The 24,240-nt window shown below is 31.5% G+C and overlaps 2 protein-coding genes and 1 long non-coding RNA gene across 3 annotated transcripts; 2 read left to right on the forward strand and 1 right to left on the reverse strand.

The window, feature by feature from the left end:
• Positions 1-648: 648 nt before the first annotated feature.
• Positions 649-8,557, forward strand: LOC128172321 (uncharacterized). The gene is made up of 3 exons (XM_052838113.1): positions 649-730; positions 4,933-4,998; positions 5,115-8,557. The coding sequence occupies exons 2-3, from the start codon at positions 4,947-4,949 to the stop codon at positions 6,320-6,322; spliced, it is 1,260 nt and encodes a 419-aa protein (XP_052694073.1). The 5' UTR covers positions 649-730; positions 4,933-4,946; the 3' UTR covers positions 6,323-8,557.
• An 819-nt stretch (positions 8,558-9,376) lies between these two features.
• LOC128172948 (uncharacterized) lies at positions 9,377-13,444 on the forward strand. The gene is made up of 5 exons (XM_052838686.1): positions 9,377-9,532; positions 9,760-9,920; positions 11,712-11,801; positions 12,746-12,916; positions 13,203-13,444. The coding sequence occupies exons 1-5, from the start codon at positions 9,513-9,515 to the stop codon at positions 13,418-13,420; spliced, it is 660 nt and encodes a 219-aa protein (XP_052694646.1). The 5' UTR covers positions 9,377-9,512; the 3' UTR covers positions 13,421-13,444.
• A 6,111-nt stretch (positions 13,445-19,555) lies between these two features.
• LOC128172950 (uncharacterized) lies at positions 19,556-21,108 on the reverse strand. Its single transcript, XR_008242391.1, has 3 exons — positions 21,033-21,108; positions 20,852-20,942; positions 19,556-20,180 (listed from the first exon to the last, which is right to left on the reverse strand). It is a non-coding gene; the product is annotated as an uncharacterized LOC128172950 (long non-coding RNA).
• Positions 21,109-24,240: the final 3,132 nt, after the last annotated feature.

Consider the following 24,240-nt stretch of genomic DNA (forward strand, 5'->3'; position numbering starts at 1 on the left):
AAATATAATTATTTTTTGATATATATATTACTCAATAATTGTTTAATTGGAATACATGTAGCTATATTCTTCTTAAATTTCAAAGTATTCATATTATATTTAAAATTGTAATGAGATGTCATTCATTTGTATAAAAAGATAGTAAAAGGATAAGACCGACTTTTTGACTTACAGAGAGAGAGAGAGAGAGAGAGAGAGAGAGAGAGAGAGAGAGAGAATGTAAACATATATTAACCATACGCATGATGAAATTTATATCTTTTAATTCATGACAATTAAAAAAAAACATCAAATTACAATAGATAGAAAAATAAAAGGAAATCGTAATTATATTAAGTGGCAATGAAATCATATAAACGACAATATATTACGTAAGTTTTGCTATTGACTTTCACAAATCTTATATACCTTTTTTCCCATTAGCCCATGTTTCGCGGTCAAATAAATATATCTGACAAATAGTTATACCGGTATATTAGAAGATGAACTTATATATATATATATATATATATATATATATATATATATATATATATATATATATATATAAACGCAAAATTAAAATTTCTAAAACCTGTTACGTAACACTTGGAAAACACATTTGAACAGTTTCATTTTAATTTCTAAGTACATAGTGGGCACGCTATAATTCATAGCTTATAATATATTATCAGTCATTTTCGGGTAAAGACGGCAAGAACATAGGACTTCCTTGTTGTTTAACATCCAGGTAAATATTTTTGTTGAATATAAACTTTCTTAATTCATTATACGTTCTATCATCGATCATCGCAACTTCTAGTTTTTCTAATTAGATTGTACAACCTTATTAAGATAAGTATATGCTATATTCTAATTTAAAAACAAAGATATAGAGGTATTGTACTTGAAGAAAAAGTTCAATATTACTCTGAAGAATTTAAAATCAATATGATTGATATAGATAGTAACAAAAAAATCCGATGTAACAAACTAATAGGAATGAGTATCCAATGCGAATTGAATACGCTATTAAACTATAACACTGTTCTAAAATGATAAATAAATTTTGATTTCTTTATACATTTAAGTAAATTCATAAAATCGGACTTTGAGCTAAAATTAATGTTGTTGTTGGATTTAAAGGTATTTCTAATGTATTTCCGACTTTTGAATGTAAGCTGCCGTGTACGATACTAGGATGTAGACTTTCTATTTTTAACCAAAGTGTTTGGTTTACATGCGTTGCATAGTTGTTTAAACTTTATTGAAATCACTTCGATATATTCAATTGTTAATTTTGCCAACAACTAAACCATTTCTAATGTCTGTTGCATCTCGTTTTGTTTTAATACGATATTTTGACCAAACAATCTAATCTTAAACGTAAACAAAAAGCAAGGCACAAACTTTGTCAACAAAACTAAAATAAAAAAAATTATACGCTTTTTATGTCGTCTGAAACTGACATTAAGATTTGGATTGACCTATTTAAGACAGATTTTTTAAGGAAAGTATGTTTTAAAAAAATCTAGCTTAAATCGTGACCATGTCTCCTGAATAAAAAAAGATCACGCGACGACGAAACTTGAACAGGATTTAAATATCATTGATCAAGTACGATTGACACAGCGGGTAACTCACGTATGTGCTACACATTTCAATGATTCTTTTATGTAGGTTGAATTGTGCCATCATTGCTGATTATCTTTTTTTTTAAAAAGATATAAATATATACGGTTTTCCGTGTTTCTATTTAAACTTTAAACACTGGTTTTCCCAGGTTTATTCTTAGTCGCCTACCATTTTCCGAAAATATACAGACGATTTAATAATGCAACATTATCAGGTATTTTTACCAATCTTGTGTACAAAGTCAGAACATGTTTTCTTCTTCTCAGAATTCCCAATACATATATTTATAGGAAAAAGAAACCAGAAATGACATAATAATCTGCTTTCTTATTCTTCAATTATCAAGTAAATAACCACATATGGTATATAAAAAAACTCTAAACAAATATGTTGAATAGGACTTGCATAATCTTTTTAGAGAAATTGTACTTTGTAAACCTTTCTTTGATGAAAAATTCTTAATAAACTAATAAAAACTATTTATATGTCAATCTGCCAGCTTCCCTACTGAAAGTAAAATTGTCAGTTTGAACATTCCCTCTTTTAAAAATGTTAGACATGAATACCAATCAACATAAGGAATGATTTAAAGAGGTATAGCGCCCTTTCCCATCATTTCGCCTACACCTGTGTTTGGACGGAAAGTACCTGTTACTAAAAATAGCTTCATGTACCTAGCTGTAGCTATATGATTTTTGAAACCTGGATACAGTGTACTGATTTTATAATGGTGTCTGTAACAACTGATATGTCATAAATTCTGGAAACTCTGTGTAAACAGTATTTGATATCCTGAACAGTGATAAGTTCCAAGCAAAATGCAATGGATCTAAGTGTAAATATAGGATATGTATAGTGTTAATGAAGAGATCTATGTATATTGGGTGTGCTCATACTCAGATTGAATTAAACAAGATGATTTATTTTTAAAAAAACCCAGAAGAAGAGATACAGAGGAATAGATACAAGAATAGAGATACTTCTCTATTCTGTTGAATAGAGATACTTCTCTATTCTGTTAATGTTTCAATTTTAGTAAAAAAAAAATACTACTTAGTGGATTTAATCCAGCGACCACAAAATCAAAAAAAACCTCCGCGTTACCACTAGGTCATGCATTTGGCAGTTTCAGCGTGTACTACAATACACGTAGAACATAATTTTAATCGGATGTCTTTGGTTTAGTGTGATTCATATAATCAAATATCCAATTTTGTATCGTATACAAACTACTTTCCTATGTATCCCTAACAAAACCTGAATATTTTAATGATGTCGTATAAGATAATTAAGACCCTTAGAGCATGGTGATTGTGTAATTTGCGTTTCTTCGTATATATTAAAATAAAAATACTAAATATTGTATAATATTGAAAATGTTTGATGTTTGCAAAAGGCTATATTTGAGGCCAAATCGTATATTAAGTGCGCTATACCTCTTTACTTGACAGATATCACAATGTTTAAAAACAAAACGCACTGTATTTAAAATTGAAGTAAATACTGTGAGCGAATAGAAAAATTTACTTATTTGTTTCTTTGAAGCGACACCCGAGTTTTATAATAATTATTATTTGGTAAAATATTTTCTTTTTTTTTTTTTTTTGCCTTTCAGCTCTTTAGATCTGAAAAAAAAACTTGATTAAAACAAGTAATATTCGTGTCTACATCTAAATGATAAATGCTGAACAATCCTTCTAGAAATCGTTATATGAATTGATAAAGCGAAATAACTCTGTCAACGTTCAATACATTTTTTATCACTAGTTATATTTAAAGTTCATACACGCAAAACAAATACTTAAATTATCTGCGCTTAAAAATTTGGTGATTTTTTATTTAAAAGGCATAAATTGTGCCCCTGACAAATGTTGGTAGAGTAAATTGGATTTGATTTTATACACATTCCTGTTCCCTTTCAAGTTTTACATCTGAAAAAAGGAAAAAAAACCAAGACAGCATAGCAGGAAGTAGTAAAATTTTAAACACTGTTCAGAAATATGATGATTTCTGTTTAAAAAATTTTCTGAATTCAATAAACTGATAACAAAGGTAATGTTAGAACATATTAACTCAATTTGGTATTTTTTAAATATTATGCTCCGATTGAAATGTACAAATACATGTAATAACGAAGGTGTTATGTAGCATCTCTTTGATATCGCTGAATAACATTAACCACCGTCAGACCCACTGGTGATTCACATCTATTATCTTATCATCGGAAAACTTGAGGGCCCAGGACCGCAATTTGCGACTGTACATTGCAACGTCGTTAGAGCTGTCTTATATTACAGAACAAGTTGCTGTCCTTTAAAAAGGACTACAATATGTGGACCATTTACATGTGTTTCCAACAAAAACGTGAAAGTCTTAAGATAATCAGAGATTCCACTGACTCTAGCCCTCTGCTTTTAACCACTAAATTTGTACGTTGTATTGCGTATACATGTATGTATAGCCGCCCTGACTTTTTATCTCAGAATTTAAAGGATTCATACTTCTAAAATAATTATGATTTATCTATGAATGAAGTTTGCATGTATGGTATCAGACATTCGGTGAATTCTGCTATTTGCACACATATTACGATTCGCTTTAATTTATTAACTATGCAGTGACAGCTTTGTGTAAATTGAAAATTTCATATTTTGATGCATTTATCTGAAGATTTAAACTTTTATAGTGACATAATTATTCAATCATACTTAAATGCTTAACAAATTTAATCGGAAAGTTCTCTAGCCTCGCCTAGTATAAATGTAAAGTTAAGTAACATGTGTATTCGGAAAACAACAACACATTGCAAATTATGCTATTTGATGCATGTTGTAGTTTCGGCATAACATTAACTTATTTCATAATACTGATAGTTCATATCACATGCCAATCATTTCTTTAAAAAAAATACCTTGTTTCTGTATTGTTTACCGACAACTTTACAATTACAGCGCCTTTGAATTTATGTGTCATATGGCACAGAATCCCGATCCCGATTCAGATAAACTGATGCTAGCCTGGTTCCCTGAACTACCCATTACGCACAGGAACCAGGTTAGCTAATGCGCAGGCTGAATTTTCCCCATAGCATCCGGTTTAACCTCGCTTATATATTTTCTGCGTGGACCTCAGGGTCCACGCAATTATTTTATTCATCTTTGAAAAAGAGAGAGGGGAAATTTAAACAGATTAAATTTTCTAGCATTATTTTTCATTACCAATGAAGAAATGATTAAATATAAACTATAAAGTATTTTCATATATGAAATATAAAGAATTTTCGAACAAATATATTGACAGAACTGTGTACTTTTAAAGAGATAGGTGGCAAAATGAAATTCATCGAAGATATGGATTCTGAGACCAACGCAAACAAACGCAAAAGTAAGTACACAATGAATCCTCTTTAGAAATTGGAAATATTTTTTAAATGAATAAGTAAATAAATAAATGTCATGGACGCTTAGTAATTTACAGTGTAAATATATTTTTATAAAAAGGAATAGAGGAAGAACCTGAAGAAGAAAAGCAAGAAAAGAGACAACGGCTTGACAATACCATTGAAAAACCTGACGAAATTATAAATATAAGCACAGCTTTGTCCAAGGCTGAAACACATACACTAGACAATATAGATGACAAAAAAACTAATCAAACTGAAAAAGATGTATCATACAGCTCTGTATCCGTAACTGAAAGCAAAACTGGGAAAGAAAATGCGGTTTTTATTAACATGCCTGCAAAGTCTGATGACTGTAGCTTGCCTACTATCGAAAGCGAAAACGAAGATGGCACGATTAAGATGACTGCTAGCGCACGGTCTTTGGATTCTAGAGATGATATGAATGACGGGGACGTTCGCAATTCTGAAGCCAGGTGTTTCTCTACAACCATAGCTGAGTCTAAGAACACTGATGAATCTAAAGGCAGGGACATCCAAGTAGAAAAAGGGGATCTTGGAATTGAATCAGGTATTGAAAAATGTGGTGACATGAAGTTTGTTACCTACGATGCTGTTCAAGAAAACGAAGGCAGCCTGGATAACTGCGTAGAAGGTCAGATCGGAAATAATGAGGAAAATGGTATCACCAATAAAATGCTTATTTCACCTGAGGTTTTAGAGGAATCGAATGTTCAGACTGAACAAAAAGATATACAAAATTCAAATTTGGAGAAAAATGAATGTAGAGATTCAGTTTTCACAAAGGAGTCGGAAACTCAAATAATCATAAGTGAGACATCAGGGCAAGAAGATAATGCATTAGATGAAAACAGATTTTTATATAGGTTGCTCAGACCAGACGAGTCTCTTAATCATGGAATTGAACCAAAAGACCCTAATTCGGACACCACTATAGATGACCACGTTGCTTGCGGATCGGCTGATGGCTTCAAGTCAAAATACATATCCTGTTCAAAAACACGCACTGGTATTAATAGATTTGCGTCTTTTATCAGACGGACTTCACGTTTTCAGTTGCGATACATTGTCAGAATCGACAAAACAAAGCTTGGTGAAGATTGTAAAATATATGACCTCACAGAAGAACCTGTTAGAGAGAAGTATCTTCAATCTGATCCTGCAATAAGACATTCTCGTCGTTTTGATGAAGTGTTACTTGCTCCATTATGTGAAATACCTGTTGAGTGTTTTACAAAAGTTGCAACAGTACAACATGGAAACAGAAAATGGGATGACGATGCATAATGACTTTTTACAACCGAAAATTGTTTATGGATAAAAATACTTAAACAAAACATAAAGCGTTAAAAACCATATTAAGAAAAAAAATGGAAAAAATGTAATCCATTTTGGCACATTTTAAACCGCATTCTTTTAAACACACTTATTTTTTTTTTAAAGAATACACACTTTAATAAGACACTTACCATTGTACCATTGTTATAAATGATTCTAAAACCCAATGAGTGTATGTGGGGTTTGTTTTGGCGACGTCGATTAAGATTTCAGTATTAGTATTGTGAACACAAAACGGTTGTATTCTTTGCAATCAGCGTATGGACATTGTAATAATAAGAAATTCACACCCCCCTTTTTTGGTTGTTAACACAGAGCTTTGTAAAGGTATTTCTAACGTTATACCGAGTTTTAAATGTCGTATGTCGTGATATATAGCAAGATGTAGACATTGTCTTTTTGTATTTACCAAAGTGTTTGGATTACATGCGTTGTTTAAACTTGATTGAAATAACTTTGTTATATTTGCTTGTTAATTTTGCACACAATTATATCATTGTTAATGATGTTGCATCTTTAATTTGCTTTAAATGCGATATTTATGATCCAATAACCCAATATAAACCGTAAATAAAAACAAGACAAGAAACCTTGCTTACAAAAAAAAAGAAAAGACAATTAAAACTTTTTATATCTCTTAAAACTTATAATAAAGTTTAGATTGACCCATTAAAGGGGGATTCTTAAGGATATTAATTATTAATAACCTAGCTTAAATCCTGACCATGTCTCCTGAAATGAAAAGAACAGGCGACGATGAAACTTGAGCAGGTTTTAAATCTCATTGTTCAAATGCAATTGACACAGTGGGTAACTTAAATGTGTGCTGCACAGTTCAATGGTTTTTAGTGTAGGTTGCACTGTGTCATCAATGCTGATTAGCTTATTTTTAAATAACAAGATATAAATATATACGGTTTTCCGTGGGTTTTTTTTCTAATTTTAAAACACTTGTTTTCCCAGGTTTATTCTTAGTCGCCTACAATTTTCCGAAAAGATACTGAAGATTTAATAATGCAACAGTATCTGGAATTTTCTGCAGTCTTGCGTAAATAGTCAAAACATGTTGTTTTTTTTTCTTTTCAGAATTCCCAATACATATATTTCTAGATGGAAAAGAAAAAATAATCTGCTTTTTTTAACCGGGTTTTCCAACGGAAAAATCCGGTTATTAAAATGGTAAAAATGGCGGGCGGGCGGGCGGCTGCCAAAAGGGTACCCTCATTGTACGGATAACTCGTCCTAAAATTTTCAACTTTTGCAGATCAATTGTATATATATCGGAATGTGCATATTGCTAGGATTTTGATTTCCGATAATTTATGAAATATATACATGTACCAGCTTTTGAACTTAGTCATTTTTTAGCTAAATATTGCATATAGGGTACCCTCATTGTACGGATAACTCCTCCTACAGTTTTCAAGATAGGAAATTGTCCTTTTGCAGATTAATTGCACATATATCAGAGGTGTGCATATTGCTAGGATATTGATTTTTGATTATTTATGAAAAAATACAAGCTTTTGAACTAAGTCATTTTTTAGCAAAATATTGCATATAGGATACCCTCATTGTACGGATAACTCCTCCTACAGTTTTCCAGATAAGAAGTTGTTCTTTTGCAGATTTTTTTAGCAAAATGTTGCATATAGGGTTATCCATTTCACTGGATACAGGTTGACATGGATTATGGATACAGTTTACATAAAAACCCGGTTTGCTGTCACATTGACAGTTTTTTCACTTGTTTAAATTATCAATTATATTACGAAACTAGGTGTGAAAAATATCTAAACAAATATGATTAATAGGACTTGAATAATCTTTTGAGAGAAATTGTAATTTACAAACTTTTCTTATAAAAAATGCTTAATAAACTAATAAGAACTATTCATAGGTTATACTGTTTAATACTGTAGAACCAATTAAATACCTAATGATGTATTTTCGTGGATAATGGAATTTATTTTTGCTCATTTAAAGCAATGTTATTTCATGAATGGGTCGGTTTTTAGTTACTGAAAGTAACTGTTTTAGTATACACACTTCCTCTTTCTAAAATATAAGACATAAATACCCACCAATATAAGGAATGATTTAAATTTACTTGACGGATATCACATTGTTTAAAAACAAAACGCATTGTATTTAAAATCGAAGTAAATACCGTGAACGATTAGAAAAATTTACCAATTTGTTCAATTGAAGTGACACCTGAGTTTTATTATAATTATTTTTTTTTTTTTTTTTGGGGGGGGGGATATTTTTTTCCTTTCCCTTCAATGAATTTCATCGAAGATATGGAATCTGGGACCAACGCAAACAAACGCAAAAATAAGTATACAATGAATCCTCTTCCGGAATTGGAAATAATTTTTGAATGAATGAGTAAATAAATAAATGTCATGGACGCTTAGTAATTTACAGTGTAAAATATATTTTTTATAAAAAGGATTAGAGGAAAAACCTGACAAAGAAAAGCAAGAAAAGAAACAACGGCTTGACGATACCATTGAAAAACCTGACGAAAATAAATATAAATATAAGTACAGCTTTGTCCAAAGTTGAAACACTTACACTAGACAATAAAGATAACAAAAAAAACTAATAAAACTGAAAAAGATGTATCATACAGCTCTGTATCTGTAACTGTAAGAAAAACTGGGAAAGAAAATGCGGATTTTATTAACTTTATTGCTTTGCCCAGTTTTACTTTACTAAAAAAGTCAGAAAAAAGAAATATTTTCTCGTTTTGAAGATTAAGCATTATACGACGAGTATATAAATGCTTTAAATAATTTTCCCACTGTTATGTCATTATAAAACATCAGATTTTAAATCTTTACGGACATTACATGACGCAGTGTAAATTACAAATACATGCAACACCCTGAGGTCTTTTTCCATGGTAGACAGGTATGTCGATATACAGTGTGTTACTGTGTGTTATGAAATAACTAGATGTTACCTTGTGATGCGTTATACAGTACACTATGCAACAAAACATAATCCAGACCAACGCGATCATCTTTAACCTTCTATACATGTGTCAGTGCGAGAGTAAGTAGGTGAAATAAATGAGAGAGTACACGGTATTTGATACAATAGTTTATATGACGTGTTTTGTGGATTTACTATGATTCTGTGCATTATGAGGTAAAAATACTATTAAATCCCACATTTGTTATTCATTTTAATGCACTGTTATTTGAAAGAAAAGTTCATTCCTGTTTAAACTACATGCATGCATGGTTTTCAGTTTAAATGTATGCACATTTTATCAACTCTTTAATTTTGCTGAGTTATGAAAGTACCGCAAAAGAGTATGTTTATAACTCAGCAATATTAATTAAAATATATTTTTTTTCTGGAACCCATTTAAGTACTTTGGATAAAAAACCATGCAATTCCAACGCTACTATGACAAGATGTTTGATTTTATTCCTGTTGGCATCACACTTGTCAGTACTGTCCGCTATGACAACAAACAACAGGATACTTCTTAGTTCACTTCTCGTTGGATCAGCGCTTGGTTTATCTGTGTGTAAGTATTTGGCAGTTTTTGACCTCACTTCACCCAGCCATTGTTTTTTTAATCTTAAACAAGAAGTGTCTTAGACATTCACTGAAAATTATATTTCGTGAAACTCGTTATTTACCGGATCGATTATAGTTAAATCTGCATGGTCTAAATGTTGGGCTATTACAGTATGAGATCAAAGTACTGACGGGAGTTGAGTTTATCGATTATCTTTTATTTCAAAAACAGCTATAAGTGATTTTGCATGGCAAGTAGTATCAGTAATCGAAATAGTTCTGGGAAATTGTATGGATCCAGGCAAGATTGAACTCTAGTTTTGTTCAACCAAACGCTCGACTGTCTCCGTTCACTTCCGACAAGCAAGAGATACTCTCTGTTTCGTCGGATATTAACGGAGACAGCCGAGCGTCTGGTTGAACGAGATAAGCACATTGAAGTCTAGCGTATGCATACATACGACTTCAAAAAATATCTAAACTGTTTGTACCATTTAAAATCTTACTTTTGTCATGGTATTAATAAATAGATTTTCTTGAAAAACAATACTTCATAATACATTGTATCTGAATTTGTCGATTATTTTCAGGAACTAAGTGTTGTCACCGGTATTGATTTGTGCTTAGGTCCAAACACTGTTTCACTTTCATTTTGCCCAAGTAAGTGCATAGGAGAGTTGATTAAAATCAACTCCCAATAATGTTTCATAAAAACCAATTATCTGAGAAAGTTATAAATTTTCGCCTATTTACAGCAGCCGATTTAATCTCATTTTAATATTAGAAATATTCAGTGTAAACAAGAATAATTTCTTTATGAGTATTCAAAACAAAAACCGAAAGAAAAACCCCAAAACAAGCCAATGCATCACGGGGATCTTTAGAAAATGGCACAGTTTGCCCCCCCCCCCCCCCCCCCCGAAATTTATTGGTTTCATTCAAACTTATTCGGCAAGTTATGCATCGATTGAAAACAACACAAACTTTGAAAAAATAATGAATAAAATGTAAACAGTTTATTTGTTGTTTTTTTTTTTTTTTTGCAAAATTGGTGTGACCTCCAATGGCTCTATTAAAACCGAGTTAAATGTCTTAATACAATCATCCCTGCCATCGACGTCATGGGCGAATTTTAATATTAGGCGAAATAATGCTATACCTTTTTACGGCATTTGTTTGGTTAACAAAATAAGTACATTCATTTTTTTTAAATGGCTTACTTGACAGGTAAACCACTGCAATATCTATTAATATACACATATTTAGCATAACCATTGATTAAAATCGTTCACATAATTGGAAAACAAATATCGGACACATGCTCATTAAAGTGTAAATCCCATTATCATCTTGTTTGGATAGTATCAATATTGGATTGATTGTTCTGTTGTGTTTAGATGTGATGATGAACTTCATATTGAAAAAGTCAAAACTGCATTTTATCTTGCAATCTTGTAGATTTGCTAGACGAAAAAAAAAAATTAAATGACATTTGATATTGATTTGATTTGTTTAGTACACCGATTGCAATCATAAATTTGATTTTCTTTACGAATAGTTTCCAAGCATGCAAGATGTTTATTACCTCAAAAATTGCATTTGCATAGTATCAAACGCAAAAGCGAACTATATGACACCATTTAGTGGCTGATATTATAATAAGTTTCTTCCTTTAGCTATTCTCATAAAAAAGTTTTTTTCTTCTTCATTAATTCAATTTGGAGAGAGTTTTCAGGCTTTACAATTTGATGTACTTGCAAAATTCTTCAATAGTTGGTCTTGTATTGTTGATTTGTAGACGGTGATTATGATTTTAGTCCATCAGAGATTGGGCTTCTGGCAACGGTTCTACTGGCTATTAATCACCCTACAGCCCAACCGACATCAGGTATTCTCCTTCTTTTTTTTAAATCCACCACAAAAAAAAAACCCAATCATGATTAAGATATATACTTTAGTATTTAAACAGTTTTCATTAAATATTATTATTTCATTTTCTAGGTTCGATCAGATATGTACTGGAATTAATCACGTAGTGAATCCCATTTCATACATACGGCCATAAGTGAATGAAAGTCTACCCTGACTAAATCCCTATATCAATTAAAGTACTATGCTATTCAGCGAAGTGATATGTAACTGAAAGTTCTGGAAATAAGACCAAATGTTGCTACAATCTGTAAAATCATTGCAACGTTATCAAAATAATAATAATATATATTGCACATTAACACACACGTTCGGTAAAAGTGTGGTAACATGAACAGTTTATGCCATTAAGAAGCATTACAGTTCTATGTAGTTAACAGTCAGTTAATAAAATGGCTGTTTTTTTTTTTTTTTTTACTGAAACTTTGATGGGGCCTGACCCTGTGGCCATACAACTTAGTTTTGATGTCAGTTTACACTTTTTATTCCTTATTAACAAATTAGACTAAGAACTAAGTGAAATAGCGTCATTGCTTCGATGCCAGTATAACAAATATATCTCCTGTGTTTACAATAAAGAAAACATGAAATTCAACATTTTGATCAATGTTTTGAGCTCCGCATACTTTTGAATATAATTGTGTTTCTTTGCTAGTATGGTAGACATAAATGTTTATATATAAGTAAATGAGCTGTCCTGTAAGTCGGGTGTAAGTTTATAAAACGTGATATAATCATTGTGACGTGACAAAAAAGTTCATACAGAATTCAACGTTTTCGCTGTTCTATAGGTTCATATAAGAACAAATATTTGCAAATTAAAATATTTTAAAAGGAACTATTGCTGTTTTATGTTGTTGTACTAGTATGTACTTTAAATGACTGGCCCGGCCACCTTTTCAGTAACCTGCACGGCCCCTGGGTACACGGGCCACCCACTGCTGGGGTGTTACCGAATTTACTCAGACACACCTGTTGTGTATGATACCGCCAGACAGCAGTGTATAAGTGACGGTGGGAGCCTCCTGTTGGTTAATTCGGCACAAGAAGCGCAGGCACTGGCAGAACAGCTCGGTAAGTGCTAATTGTTAAAGTTTTGGGTTGCATTCTAGCGTTGTCTTTTTTAAATGCTTTTTCTTCAATCAATATCAGGGTATTTATTCTTAAAAATAGAAATTGGCATTCTTTTCTGAAAGAAAATTATGCTAAACTAATACATAAGAAAGCTTTCGTTATAATGACTTTTTAAATCGACAATAAAAACAAATATAGTTTATCAGGGGGAAACTTTAAAAATCTAACATTAATCTAAATATGTTATATTTACATGTACATATATGTACGCGTCATTTATTGTCAGTTGCAAGGTCTTTACAAAGAACATTTGTCCAAGGATCAAGGAGGAACGCTGCTGATCCGTGGAAGGCGGATGACGGTAGTCCACTACCTTACACCGGGCCAGACACAGTAATCGGACAACCGGACGACGGAGCTACTGTCATGGTCATGCTGGACTCTACGCGATTCGCTGCTGCTGCTAATTTTCTTACATTTCAATCCTTTACATGTGAAGTGTGAGCTCTCCTTGATAATTAAAGATTTCTGGTCTATTATGTGTTACAGTGGTTGTTTTGTCACGAGGTTTTATTTCAAAAACAGTTTACTTTCATGATAAAACTTTACTAAATCAGTTTCTCAGTAATCTTAAAGAAACTGACCAACTATGGGCAGCGAAAAAGTAAGCTTAATTCACTACTAAGTATTAAGTGTATATACTTCGAGTAGCATACACTTTCAACATGCTTATGCACGTCCATACAGGGTATTTTTGTTCTTTTTATAAGATAAATTTAAACCAAAAGTGCAGACATTGAATCAAACATCTTTACAAATGTAAACAAATCGAACTCACTGGAACCCTGTGTTATACGTATGCCATTGATAGACATTACACAGCATTCAATTGAGATCCATATCCAATATTCAAAACAAAAACACAACACGATCCTGTGTATAGAACCTGACAATTGTATCCTCTTAGGCCATCTGATGATTAAGTATGGATTTGCAAAAGTTTTATACAATTTAAGAATACGAGATTTATCTAAGAGCGCTATAAAAATTATATTCATTGTCGGCTTTCAAATATTTAGCAATTGATAATATTCATTGAAAGTAAACAAACTTGAATCGATACAAATTTTAAATGCCTACCCTACAAGCCATGTAAAGACTCGACATTCCCACTGAATGTTAAACACAATGACGCATCCTAGAAGAGGTAATATTTGAGGCATTTAATCTCTGTTAAAGGTATTCGTCTGTGTGCGCCATAAACCAAAAGCAAATTATAGGTTTCGAACTTCGCGGAGAATAAAGTGTCAACTTAAACCAAATTTTTCAAGCACATATAGTTTGTTTTTGTTATTGCATGTCTATTTGTTTGTTTGTGTTTTTCTTTGTGTCATTGTTTTGGTGTTCTCGGTTTTTTGTCGATTCATAGTTTAATATTTTTTAATGGGGGGGGGGGTGGATGCAAAATAGCATGGTAAGGCAATATTAGTTCTAGGATTTTTAATGCCAAACATATGGCACTCACAGATACAAACTTAGATATGAAAAAAGTAAATTGTCTTTTAAAACAACAATCATTTTTTCTAAATTCAAAAGTCCGTGGCGCTTACACAAAGTAGTCATGCTTTCAAAATCGTCATAAATTTCACACAGAGACTGAGGTTCGTGTTTATGTTTTAGGGTGAATTTTCACATTCTCTATCCAATAAAGTCTCAATAATTTGAGTTTATCTAAGATGTATGTCAGCAACTAATTAAACATCCCAAGCGTCTGCAGATAGCTTCTCGGTGTAGTTACTGCATGGCGGAAGGGGGTTGAAGGTTAACTTATATTCAAACACTGGAATATTATATTTATATAAATAGAGATTGTCAAATTGGGGGGGTGGGGTGTCCGGAGAGATTCAATTAAGGCGTGATAAATATATATGTACTAGACTTTGAATCTCGGGTGCACGGGGAGACATTGCAAGTGATATCGGACATCTACAAAATAGATACATCGACAAACCGTATTGTTGACATTTACATAACCAAGCTTTAAGCCTACAATAATGTTACTAATTTCACTACACTCTGCTTATTTAGAATTATGTGTCTCGGGACAGGCCTTCGCCGGATTTATTAATAAATTAATAAATTCCTCCCATATACCCTTAATGTAGCAAAAAACTGCAGAATCGATCCGAAACAATTTTGGAGAAACTTAATGAAGCTGCATTGAAAATAGCACTCGCATTCTTCATTACAAACCATTTTGAGGCTGTAAATACCTTTCGTCTAAAAAATTAATTCATATTAAAGAAGAATTCAACGCTGTTTCACCAACGTTTTTTACTCGCTTTAAATTTACACACCATGTTGACATTCGGAACTCTCGGGATTTTTTTTATATTAAATGCACTGAGTTACAGTTATCTACCGCATTTTCTTTGATGAACAGAATATACAGCAAAGGACTATATATGATAAGGGCCTAAAATGGCCCCCTAAAATGAACATCATCATTTTACTATCATTCTTTGTTTTCTTAGTACAGATATATATGTGATGTGTTTACATAATATTCATTTTGGTTCAAGTGCCCACAATTTAGAAATATGACATTGTAAAGACAACCTTTTCCCGCCATTTTTGCATTTTTAGCGTAAAACAGCTTGTTTTCAAGCAGTTTTTCCTTCCGAAAACATAGAGCGCATTCTTGAACAAATAAAATATTTTAATCAGAGATGTATCTAGCCAAGACTAATAAGTGACAAAAAAATTTTCCTTGTTCAAGCATGCGCTCTATATTTCCCATTCGTAAATAGATAAGAAAAATGTCAATTTTTGGCTGATTTTGATTGAATTATAGAAATGGCGTCACTTCTGACGTCATATACTGCCAGTGAGTGCAAATAAATCAAATAAATAGATGAAAAATATATTTTATATAAACTCCTCTAAAAAATTAGTTAACATTTAATTGTATCCAAAACACTTAAAAAATGGCGAATTATGGGGGCCAAATTTAACTCTTATCATATATAGTTCTTTTCATTGAAAATTTACATGTATTTGTTTTATCGTTTCTGAGTTTATCCATGCAAATGTGATATTGTGGAAACATTAACTAAAGAGCCTCCCGTGATTTAGCGTGAATGTAATGCGCATGCGCAATATTGTAAGATCCAAAAAATCCAGATGATTTCCGGATTTCTAAAATATTTTCGTTAATTATTAATTAGCATAGCTTGATTGAGATAAAATAAAAACAAATTGGTAATCTTCAAATACAAAGAATGTATAAAATATATCAAACAAAAGACAGTACTCTTCTGATTTCTTGGTATTATAGCCCAATAATTCGAGTCCATAATTTAATATAGTAGTATAGATATTTAATACGAGATTAAAGTGCTTTTAATTTTTCTTCGATTTGTCTTACCTAAAGTATAAGTTTAATTTGACTATAGAAAAGTACTGAAGGATTTAACTTGAAAACCGCATTGCCGTGTTTCAGTGTATATGAGAGACATGTACAAGATCATGTGATATAAAATGTTAATTTTTCATTGCATGTAACATCTCAAAAAGCCACGATAAATCACTGAAATTGGAATTATAAATTATGGCTGAAAAAGTAGCATAATCCTTCCTGTCAACCAGTAAACGTATTGAAACAGACATCGATAAAAGATAGGTAGGCCTGGATTTAATCTGTAAATACAACACATCTGTTTTCGTTATCTGATTCATTGAGGTGACATATCACAGTTACATGTAGTGTACGTCCGTCGTAATCCGTTGCCATGCTTTGTTGTTTGACATTTTTATTCATTCCTACTTGAAAAATCTCCAAACAAATTCCAGTAAAATCTGATTTGATGCAGAATTGTAGTTGTCGAGCCTACTACATTACGGTGACCTTAGAAGCAAGCCATGGGCGAAATTGCCAGAATTTAATATTTTTAATTTTTTTTAACACTTCTCAGGAAAAAAATGGAATACAATGCAATATCAGAATCGACAAACACAACCGGGGTAACGATTATAAAATATATGATCTTACAGAAGATCAAGTCTTGAATTTTAAAACCAATTGTGCAACAAAAATGTCGCTACTTGTTGTTGTTTTCCTTTAAACACGATTGTCTTTTTTTTTTAAAATGTTCAGTACAATGTACACACTGGTCTTGGAATTCAAATATGCAAATTAGGACGACAGCGTTGGGTATAATGTTTAATTTCTAATCAGTTTCCGTAGGATAAACAAATGACTGTTAAATAATATATACATTAATTTTTTATAAACATTTTGATTTGCGTCCTGGAGTCAAAACGTATACCAAAGGGGCATAGTAGAGGATTTCTGGAGTACTTAACTATAAAATGAGTTTGCTGTGGGAGTGTCAGAATACTTTCCTTATAAATTATTTGTTTAATAGTCATTTTTTTCAATTTCAACCCTGCTGTGTTTCTTAGGCTATTTAAATAAAGGTATGAACAACACAACTAGTACTCATGTTCATTAAACAACATGAAATTCACGAATTTATATCTTAATGATATTGGTCATGTTATTTTTTAAAAATCGATCATCACCAACGGGCATGATGACGGATTAAAACGAACGTACGCCGATAGAATATGTCGCTGAGCAACTAAGATAGCCTAAAATAATTTTTGATAACAGATTTTTGTGTTGAATGGATTTAAGCAGGGTTTACCTTTCTTTTATCCTGAACATATGTCAATGTGTTAAAAAATGGAAACAGTTTTTGTTTTACGGCACGATTTGTGTACTTTGTTGTAATTTATAACTCCAACTTCAGCGAATTATTTTAGCTTCTTTAAATCTTTTAGGATCAAAGACTGAATTTTTTTTTATCACATTCCCATACTCGTGTGTATTATGTATTATAAAAAAAAAACAAATGCTTTGTAAGTTTAATCCACATATTTATTTCTAAATACTTTTAGATTAATGAATAGAGTAAATCGAATAATTAAAAAAAAAAAAAATGTAGTATTTTACCAATTTTCGGCTGAAATTTACTATTTCTTTTTCTTATTTCCTTATTTCATTACTTACTATAAAACATCTGTTAGGATGTATATTTTTTTAGAATGCAAAACATAATGTTGTGTGCTTTGTACCTTGCCCTTAATTAGCTGATTTTTTTTTTTTTTACGATTCACTATACCAGATCTTGACTATGTGATAAACACCTAACAAACACCCTCTACATATGGATTTATGAATTATGAACCTTGTGGTGTCTGACTTAAGGTCGTTGGACATGATGCATAATCAAAACTAATTATTATAATTATAACTTTGTTATCATAAGGTAAAAATACAAACTTGTACATTAATTATAATACATAATTGTGCAATCAGGCAATCAACTACGCTATGGATTTGTCAGAATTAAGTGGATTTCTTTTAGTTATATGCATTGATGTCAAATCCAAAGTGAGATATAATAACGTATCGCTAGGAGGTAGTATTCTATTCTGACCTTTATATATTACCTTACTCTCCTTACTGCTGAAAGTGCAAAATTGTAAATCAGCGGAAAACAATGATCCTTTAAACTAATGTTTAAATTAAAAAATATATTGAATAGTCGCGTGTTTTTAATGATTTTAACGCGAACTCTAATTTTAGCCACTAACTGGTCTTAGTCGATAACTGGTACAGTACTTCGATTGGTACAACAGGGCTCGATTTCTTGTTAGTATTCCAATACATGTAATTAATAAAGGACAAAAGCTATTTCATGTTTTCACACAGTGGGATCATGTCAATATCATCCGACATACACTTACAGCAATGAAAAAAATTAATGATTAAAATCTGGGAGATAAAATACATTATTAGTTTGGAAGAAATAAGAACGCAGACAGGTAAATCCTGATGAATTGGCTACATTTCTTACCAGGCATACTTTTTTGGAGTTGATTTTAATCAACTCTCCTATGCACTTACTCCGGCAAAGCGAAAGTGAAAAAGTGTTTGGATAAATCAATACCGCTGACAACAAGTTCTAGAAAATAATCGATAAATTCGATGTTTTGTATTCTGAAGCATTGTTTTTCGAGAAAACGTATTTATCAATACCATACAAATAGTAAGATTTTAAATTGTACAAACAGTTTAGATATTTTTTAAAGTCGTATGTATTCCTACGCTGGAGTTCAATGAAGTCTCGTTCAACCAGACGCTTGGCTGTGTCCGTTAATATCCGACAAAACGGAGTCTCTCTTGCTTGTCGTAGATAAACGGAGACAGCCGAGTGTTTGGTTGAACAAGACAAGAGTTCAATCTTGCCTGGATCCATACCAATTCTCAGAAATATTTCGATTACTGATACTTCTTGTCATGCAAAATCACATATCGTTGATTTTGAATAAATGATAATCGATAAAATCAACTCCCGTCAGTACTTCAGTACTTTGATTCTCTTATCTTGTTTCACGTGTTTTAGGTTCATTTCTTTTGTTTAGTCGTTAAAAGTGTAAAACATCTACTACATTTATTCTATACTTATTCAAAATTGTATGCAAAAATTGCCATATATGTTTTATAAAACGTACTAGCTATTTTTGGCAAACAATTTTTTGACAAAAAACAACAACATAGATAGTGTTATTTTTTATTGTGTAAAACAAAACAACGATAATATAACTGATTATTAACGATAAAATGTCTTGGCAACTGGGAAATTTAACAAATCTCATCATTTTACAAAATTTTAGATAAAGTGTTATTTTGTATCAACGGACACGATTTATTTTATTGCATTTTGACATTTAAATATGTTAAATTAAGCATAGTTCATTTGTGACAAAAGGTGTCATATTGTTAAACATTTATAATGTAGTCATGTCTGTTTATTAGCAAGTATAAAGATTGTATACATGTACTACCAAAGTAAAGCAAAAACAGCTATTAACTACTACTCATACAATCAACTTCCATATAAAAAAAATATTATAATCATTACATGACCTACAAAAAATAAAGATAAAACATAACACGTGTAATAAAAACAAATTATCTGAATATTAAAACATGATAATTATTATATTTAGTAAAATAAATATGATTATAATCAAAGAAAGCTGCAATTATTTCATTCACCGCAAAGTTTTTCAGCAACTGAAAAAATAACCGACGAGATCCCAGATGCGTAAATTGGTCCCCAAACAGCCCCCAAAAGTGGCTTTGCACCTACTGCAATACCTCCAAAGAAGAAGTGGCACCATTTTGCTTTGGCTAAAAAAAGTATAAGCAAAGAGAGGGCATATAAACATTAAAAGTAGGAGAATTTTAATGTTTTGCAGTAAGTCTTCCATCAGAAAAAATGTATTTATATATTGTTTTTAATTAATAACTCTATCTATGTCTATGATAATTGCATACTTGTTGTTAGTTATGTAAAAAAATTACATTTTATATTGTTTTTAATTAATAGCTCTCTCTATGTCTATGATAATTGCATACTTGTTGTTAGTCATGTTAAATAATTACACTTTGCAATATCAACACATATCTTTATTCTGTATTATCAATATATAAATATATATATATATCGACTTTAATTGTCACAAAAGGATATTTCCTTAACAAAACGCGGTAACAAAACGCGGGTACATGTATGATCAAGCTTCCCGATTGATTTTCCAGCTGTGTGCACAAAGTCCCTTGTCTGTACTTCGTATGTCACAACGTCATATTTTCCGTTCATATTTTGGCTTTGGACAGCCATAAAATAGCTGCAACGTGTTATTTTCTTAAGAAAGAAAATTACCGATGGTACATAACCCCCCCCCCCCCCCAAAAAAAAAATTACAACATTAAAATAACGATACAACTTTTCAACAACTTACTACTATTTTTTTTACTTATTTCTTATAGAAGTATCGCGGGCCTTCTTTGTAACTTACTATCTGCTGCGTTCGTCATAAGAAAGAGTCCAACGACCATTAATAGAACGATGCTTTTGTTGAACACCATGCTTGATGTTTTTTTCAGAAGCTATCAAGAAGATTAACAGTGTTAGATAACCAAAAAAAGATATTCCTTACCATACAAAATCGAATTCATTGTACGAAAGAATAAAATTACCTTGAACACCAGGCTATTGCTGTAATATAGAGAAGGGTAAACATATTCTATTTTTATTACCTGTAAGAAGACGTGGGATAGTTTGATTGGTTGGTGTTTATACGTGAATTGTGTGTTATCTTGGTTCCTTTTAAATCAACAATTCTGGGGGGGGGGGGGGGGGGGGGGTTATTCTAAGATAACGAAACATCATTGAATCAATAAAGTTGTATGAAATGTTTGAAATGTTTACGAATATATTTTTGGTTTCTTTAATTTAAATTCCTAGGTACTTGAATCATTTTGTTTTTTCTGATACCGATACAAAATGTCAAAATACTTGCAAAGATCGGCTTTAGTTTTATTTCCAGAGTACTGCTGTTCTTAAAAAAAATGTGTGGTAATAGTTCATTTTCTTTGCTCCTTGATTTTTTAGGAGAGATGGTGTGAAATTTCCTTGGTTGTGTTTCCGGATACAATGGTTATAGCTGTGAATGGTATTGTTCAAGGTTGTCCCTGCCTATAAAAGTGGGTTAATCTACTTTCATTTCTTTCTTTTTAATTTCAACCTCTTTTCTTACGTGAACTTTAAACGCACAATGAATACCTTGGTAAGGCTGCTTTTGTTATTATGAATGTTAGTGTTCAAGCTGCAAAGGTGTATTTTCTTTACATGAATAAACTTATCAAATTTGCATCTAAATGTGTAGTGAAGAAACGAAAATTTCTTTTAAGTTGTTCGATTTCTTTTCCGATATTTTGTATATGTTTTGTATAAGTGTAATACAGTGTGTGGCAAGGTGACTTATGGTTTATAGTCAAGGGTATATATATATATTTAAATGTGTACGTGTATCCGATTATTCGTGTGGATTATGATTGACAAAAGTATTTTAATATGACCTACTGGTATACTCATATGTTTTTGTTTTGTATATACTGCATGAATATAATGTTAATTACAATTTGTATGACAAATATATTTTTAGTAACTGAAGTGTGATATGGTTAACTACTTGGTCTTATTTGAGAATAGGACAGCCGTATTGCTTCTTATGTAGATTATATAAAATTTGTTGAATTGTTTAACCATTTAAATGGAACGCTTAAACAGTGTACTTAGGTATGATTCAGACATCAATATAACATAAACGTATATGAGCGAATAAATATACGAATCAATTTGGTAAGAGAATCATTGAAATATATAAATTATTTTGTTCAAGAATCTGTAATGATATACAAATGGTTAACTAACTTTAGAAAATCACCTGGGGAGTAGCGTAATACATTATGCAGTGGTTAACTATGAATTGTATAAATATGTGGCTGAATTCAAAGTACTTGATTTCAACGAATGGTTTGACCATTCCCGAATATATCTTCCTTTTAAAGGGACTTGGACACGATTTGAGATCAATGTTTGTTCATGCTTAAAATTGTTTACTTGTGCTTTTTGAATTGTGCAAAATTAGAATGTTAGAAGTCAGGTTATATGCGAAGTACAGAGGTTAGAAATCATTGTTAGGTAAACAAAGCTCGAGTCTTATATTTGTTTACAGATATGTACAGTACAAAAAAAATACTATTTTTTGAGAAAATGATTCATGCCAAACACGTGATTGATTGTGTTCATAAAAAAACTATTAACAAAAAAGCAACATTTAATTGAAACTTATTCTATTACCTCATATATGTAAACAATAACAAGACTAAAGCTTTGTTTACATAACAAAGCATTTCGAACTCTGTATCTTGCTTGTAACTCAATATTCAAATTTTGATGAATCAATATAAATACCCATATTAAGTATTCTCGATACTAAAAATGGAAAAATAAAATTTGAAAATTTTGAGCTCAAATCGTGTTCAGGTCCCTTAAACAAATCCACAGAGCAAGCAACTGACCAATATATTCAAAACTCTGGAATATTTTTTGAGACTTCTCATTCATAAAATGGAATTAGACAAATATTTTAGAAATTAAAGATTATTTTTAAAATCAAGATTTAACTTGTATAATACCCTCTATGATCGAGTGTGAAAATATTTCTTATTTTGTTTTTAATTGGACATATTGTTTGAATGAAGCTTTTGAACCTGTGCGTAGAAAACGCATACATATTGCACTAAAATATGAGTGACATAAGAAACAATTAGAAACATTAGAGTTGTATAAGACTTAAACGAAACAATCATTTGTGTATAAGAGAAATAGGTGTGATTTTAAGGCACGTGCTAGTTGTAAAAATAAGTATACAAGGTATATCTACTGTGTAATATGTAGTTGCATGTCAAGTGAAGGGAACCAATCATCAGGAAAAGATTGTTAGCATAATGTATACTTCAAATATATGCGAGATAACGTAAATTTATACTTCACAAAGTTTTTTTTTTAATGTCAGGGTTTGACACAAACGGTATCCTGCTAGCCCGGGACAACTGAAACTTGAGGTCGGGCTTCCAAACAAGTCATAAAGATTGTCCTGCGGGGCTACTGGCATTTTTATTACCATACAATCACTCAAAGCAGTGTGTAAATACTTCTATAATGTACATACAAACTCCAAATATTAGCAAGCTTGCGAGATTTTGAATCATCAGAGCGAGATAACTCGGACTCTACTTTGTTATCGTTCGACGTTGATTTGGTACGTCTGGTGTAAAATCAGCATGTGCATCAGTAATGACTGTAAGCAAGGGCGGTGTAGTAACATGAATTGCACAAGCAGCTAACCATCCATTCCTCAGAGGTGTTTACTGTACTGCTCACAGGTAATGCGATAATTTGACATATATGTAACACTCGTGAATATATTTTTTGGAATGAAAAAACCATGTATTTATAGATTGTTAAAACTATTTTTTGCAGGTTAGAACTTGCATATAAAAATGGGTGTACGCAACATGCCTATTCATCAGAAGCCTGAGCTTCTCCTGACAAATTTATATCTATTTCATTTAATAAATAAACTGTTCTCCTATCTAAAATGTCAATAGAAAGAATGATCTGAAACATTTCTAAATAATAAATTTATGTTTACATATTTTAAAAGTGCAGCCCTTTAAACAGAGCTGGTCTGAGGACAGTTAGTGACCAATTTGACAAGAAAGCATATATACCATGTAGAGCAGGTGGAACAAGGTGGCTTCCCCACTCACTAAGAGCACTAACACACCTTCTGAATGGGTTGGGTGCATTAGTCCTTCATCTAGAGCAGATACAATA

Source organism: Crassostrea angulata, chromosome 2 (assembly GCF_025612915.1).
Source record: "Crassostrea angulata isolate pt1a10 chromosome 2, ASM2561291v2, whole genome shotgun sequence".
NCBI classification, from domain to species: domain Eukaryota; kingdom Metazoa; phylum Mollusca; class Bivalvia; order Ostreida; family Ostreidae; genus Magallana; species Magallana angulata.

What these genes read in the sequence shown, in the direction of transcription:
- LOC128172321 (XM_052838113.1), top strand. Translation starts at nt 4,947, where the DNA reads ATGAAATTCATCGAAGATATGGATTCTGAGACCAACGCAAACAAACGC. An exon ending in CAACGCAAACAAACGCAAAA is followed by an intron (nt 4,999 to 5,114) that starts GTAAGTACACAA and finishes TTTTATAAAAAG; the next exon opens with GAATAGAGGAAGAACCTGAA.
- LOC128172948 (XM_052838686.1), top strand. Translation starts at nt 9,513, where the DNA reads ATGATTCTGTGCATTATGAG. An exon ending in ATGATTCTGTGCATTATGAG is followed by an intron (nt 9,533 to 9,759) that starts GTAAAAATACTA and finishes AACCCATTTAAG; the next exon opens with TACTTTGGATAAAAAACCAT. An exon ending in AGCGCTTGGTTTATCTGTGT is followed by an intron (nt 9,921 to 11,711) that starts GTAAGTATTTGG and finishes GTTGATTTGTAG; the next exon opens with ACGGTGATTATGATTTTAGT.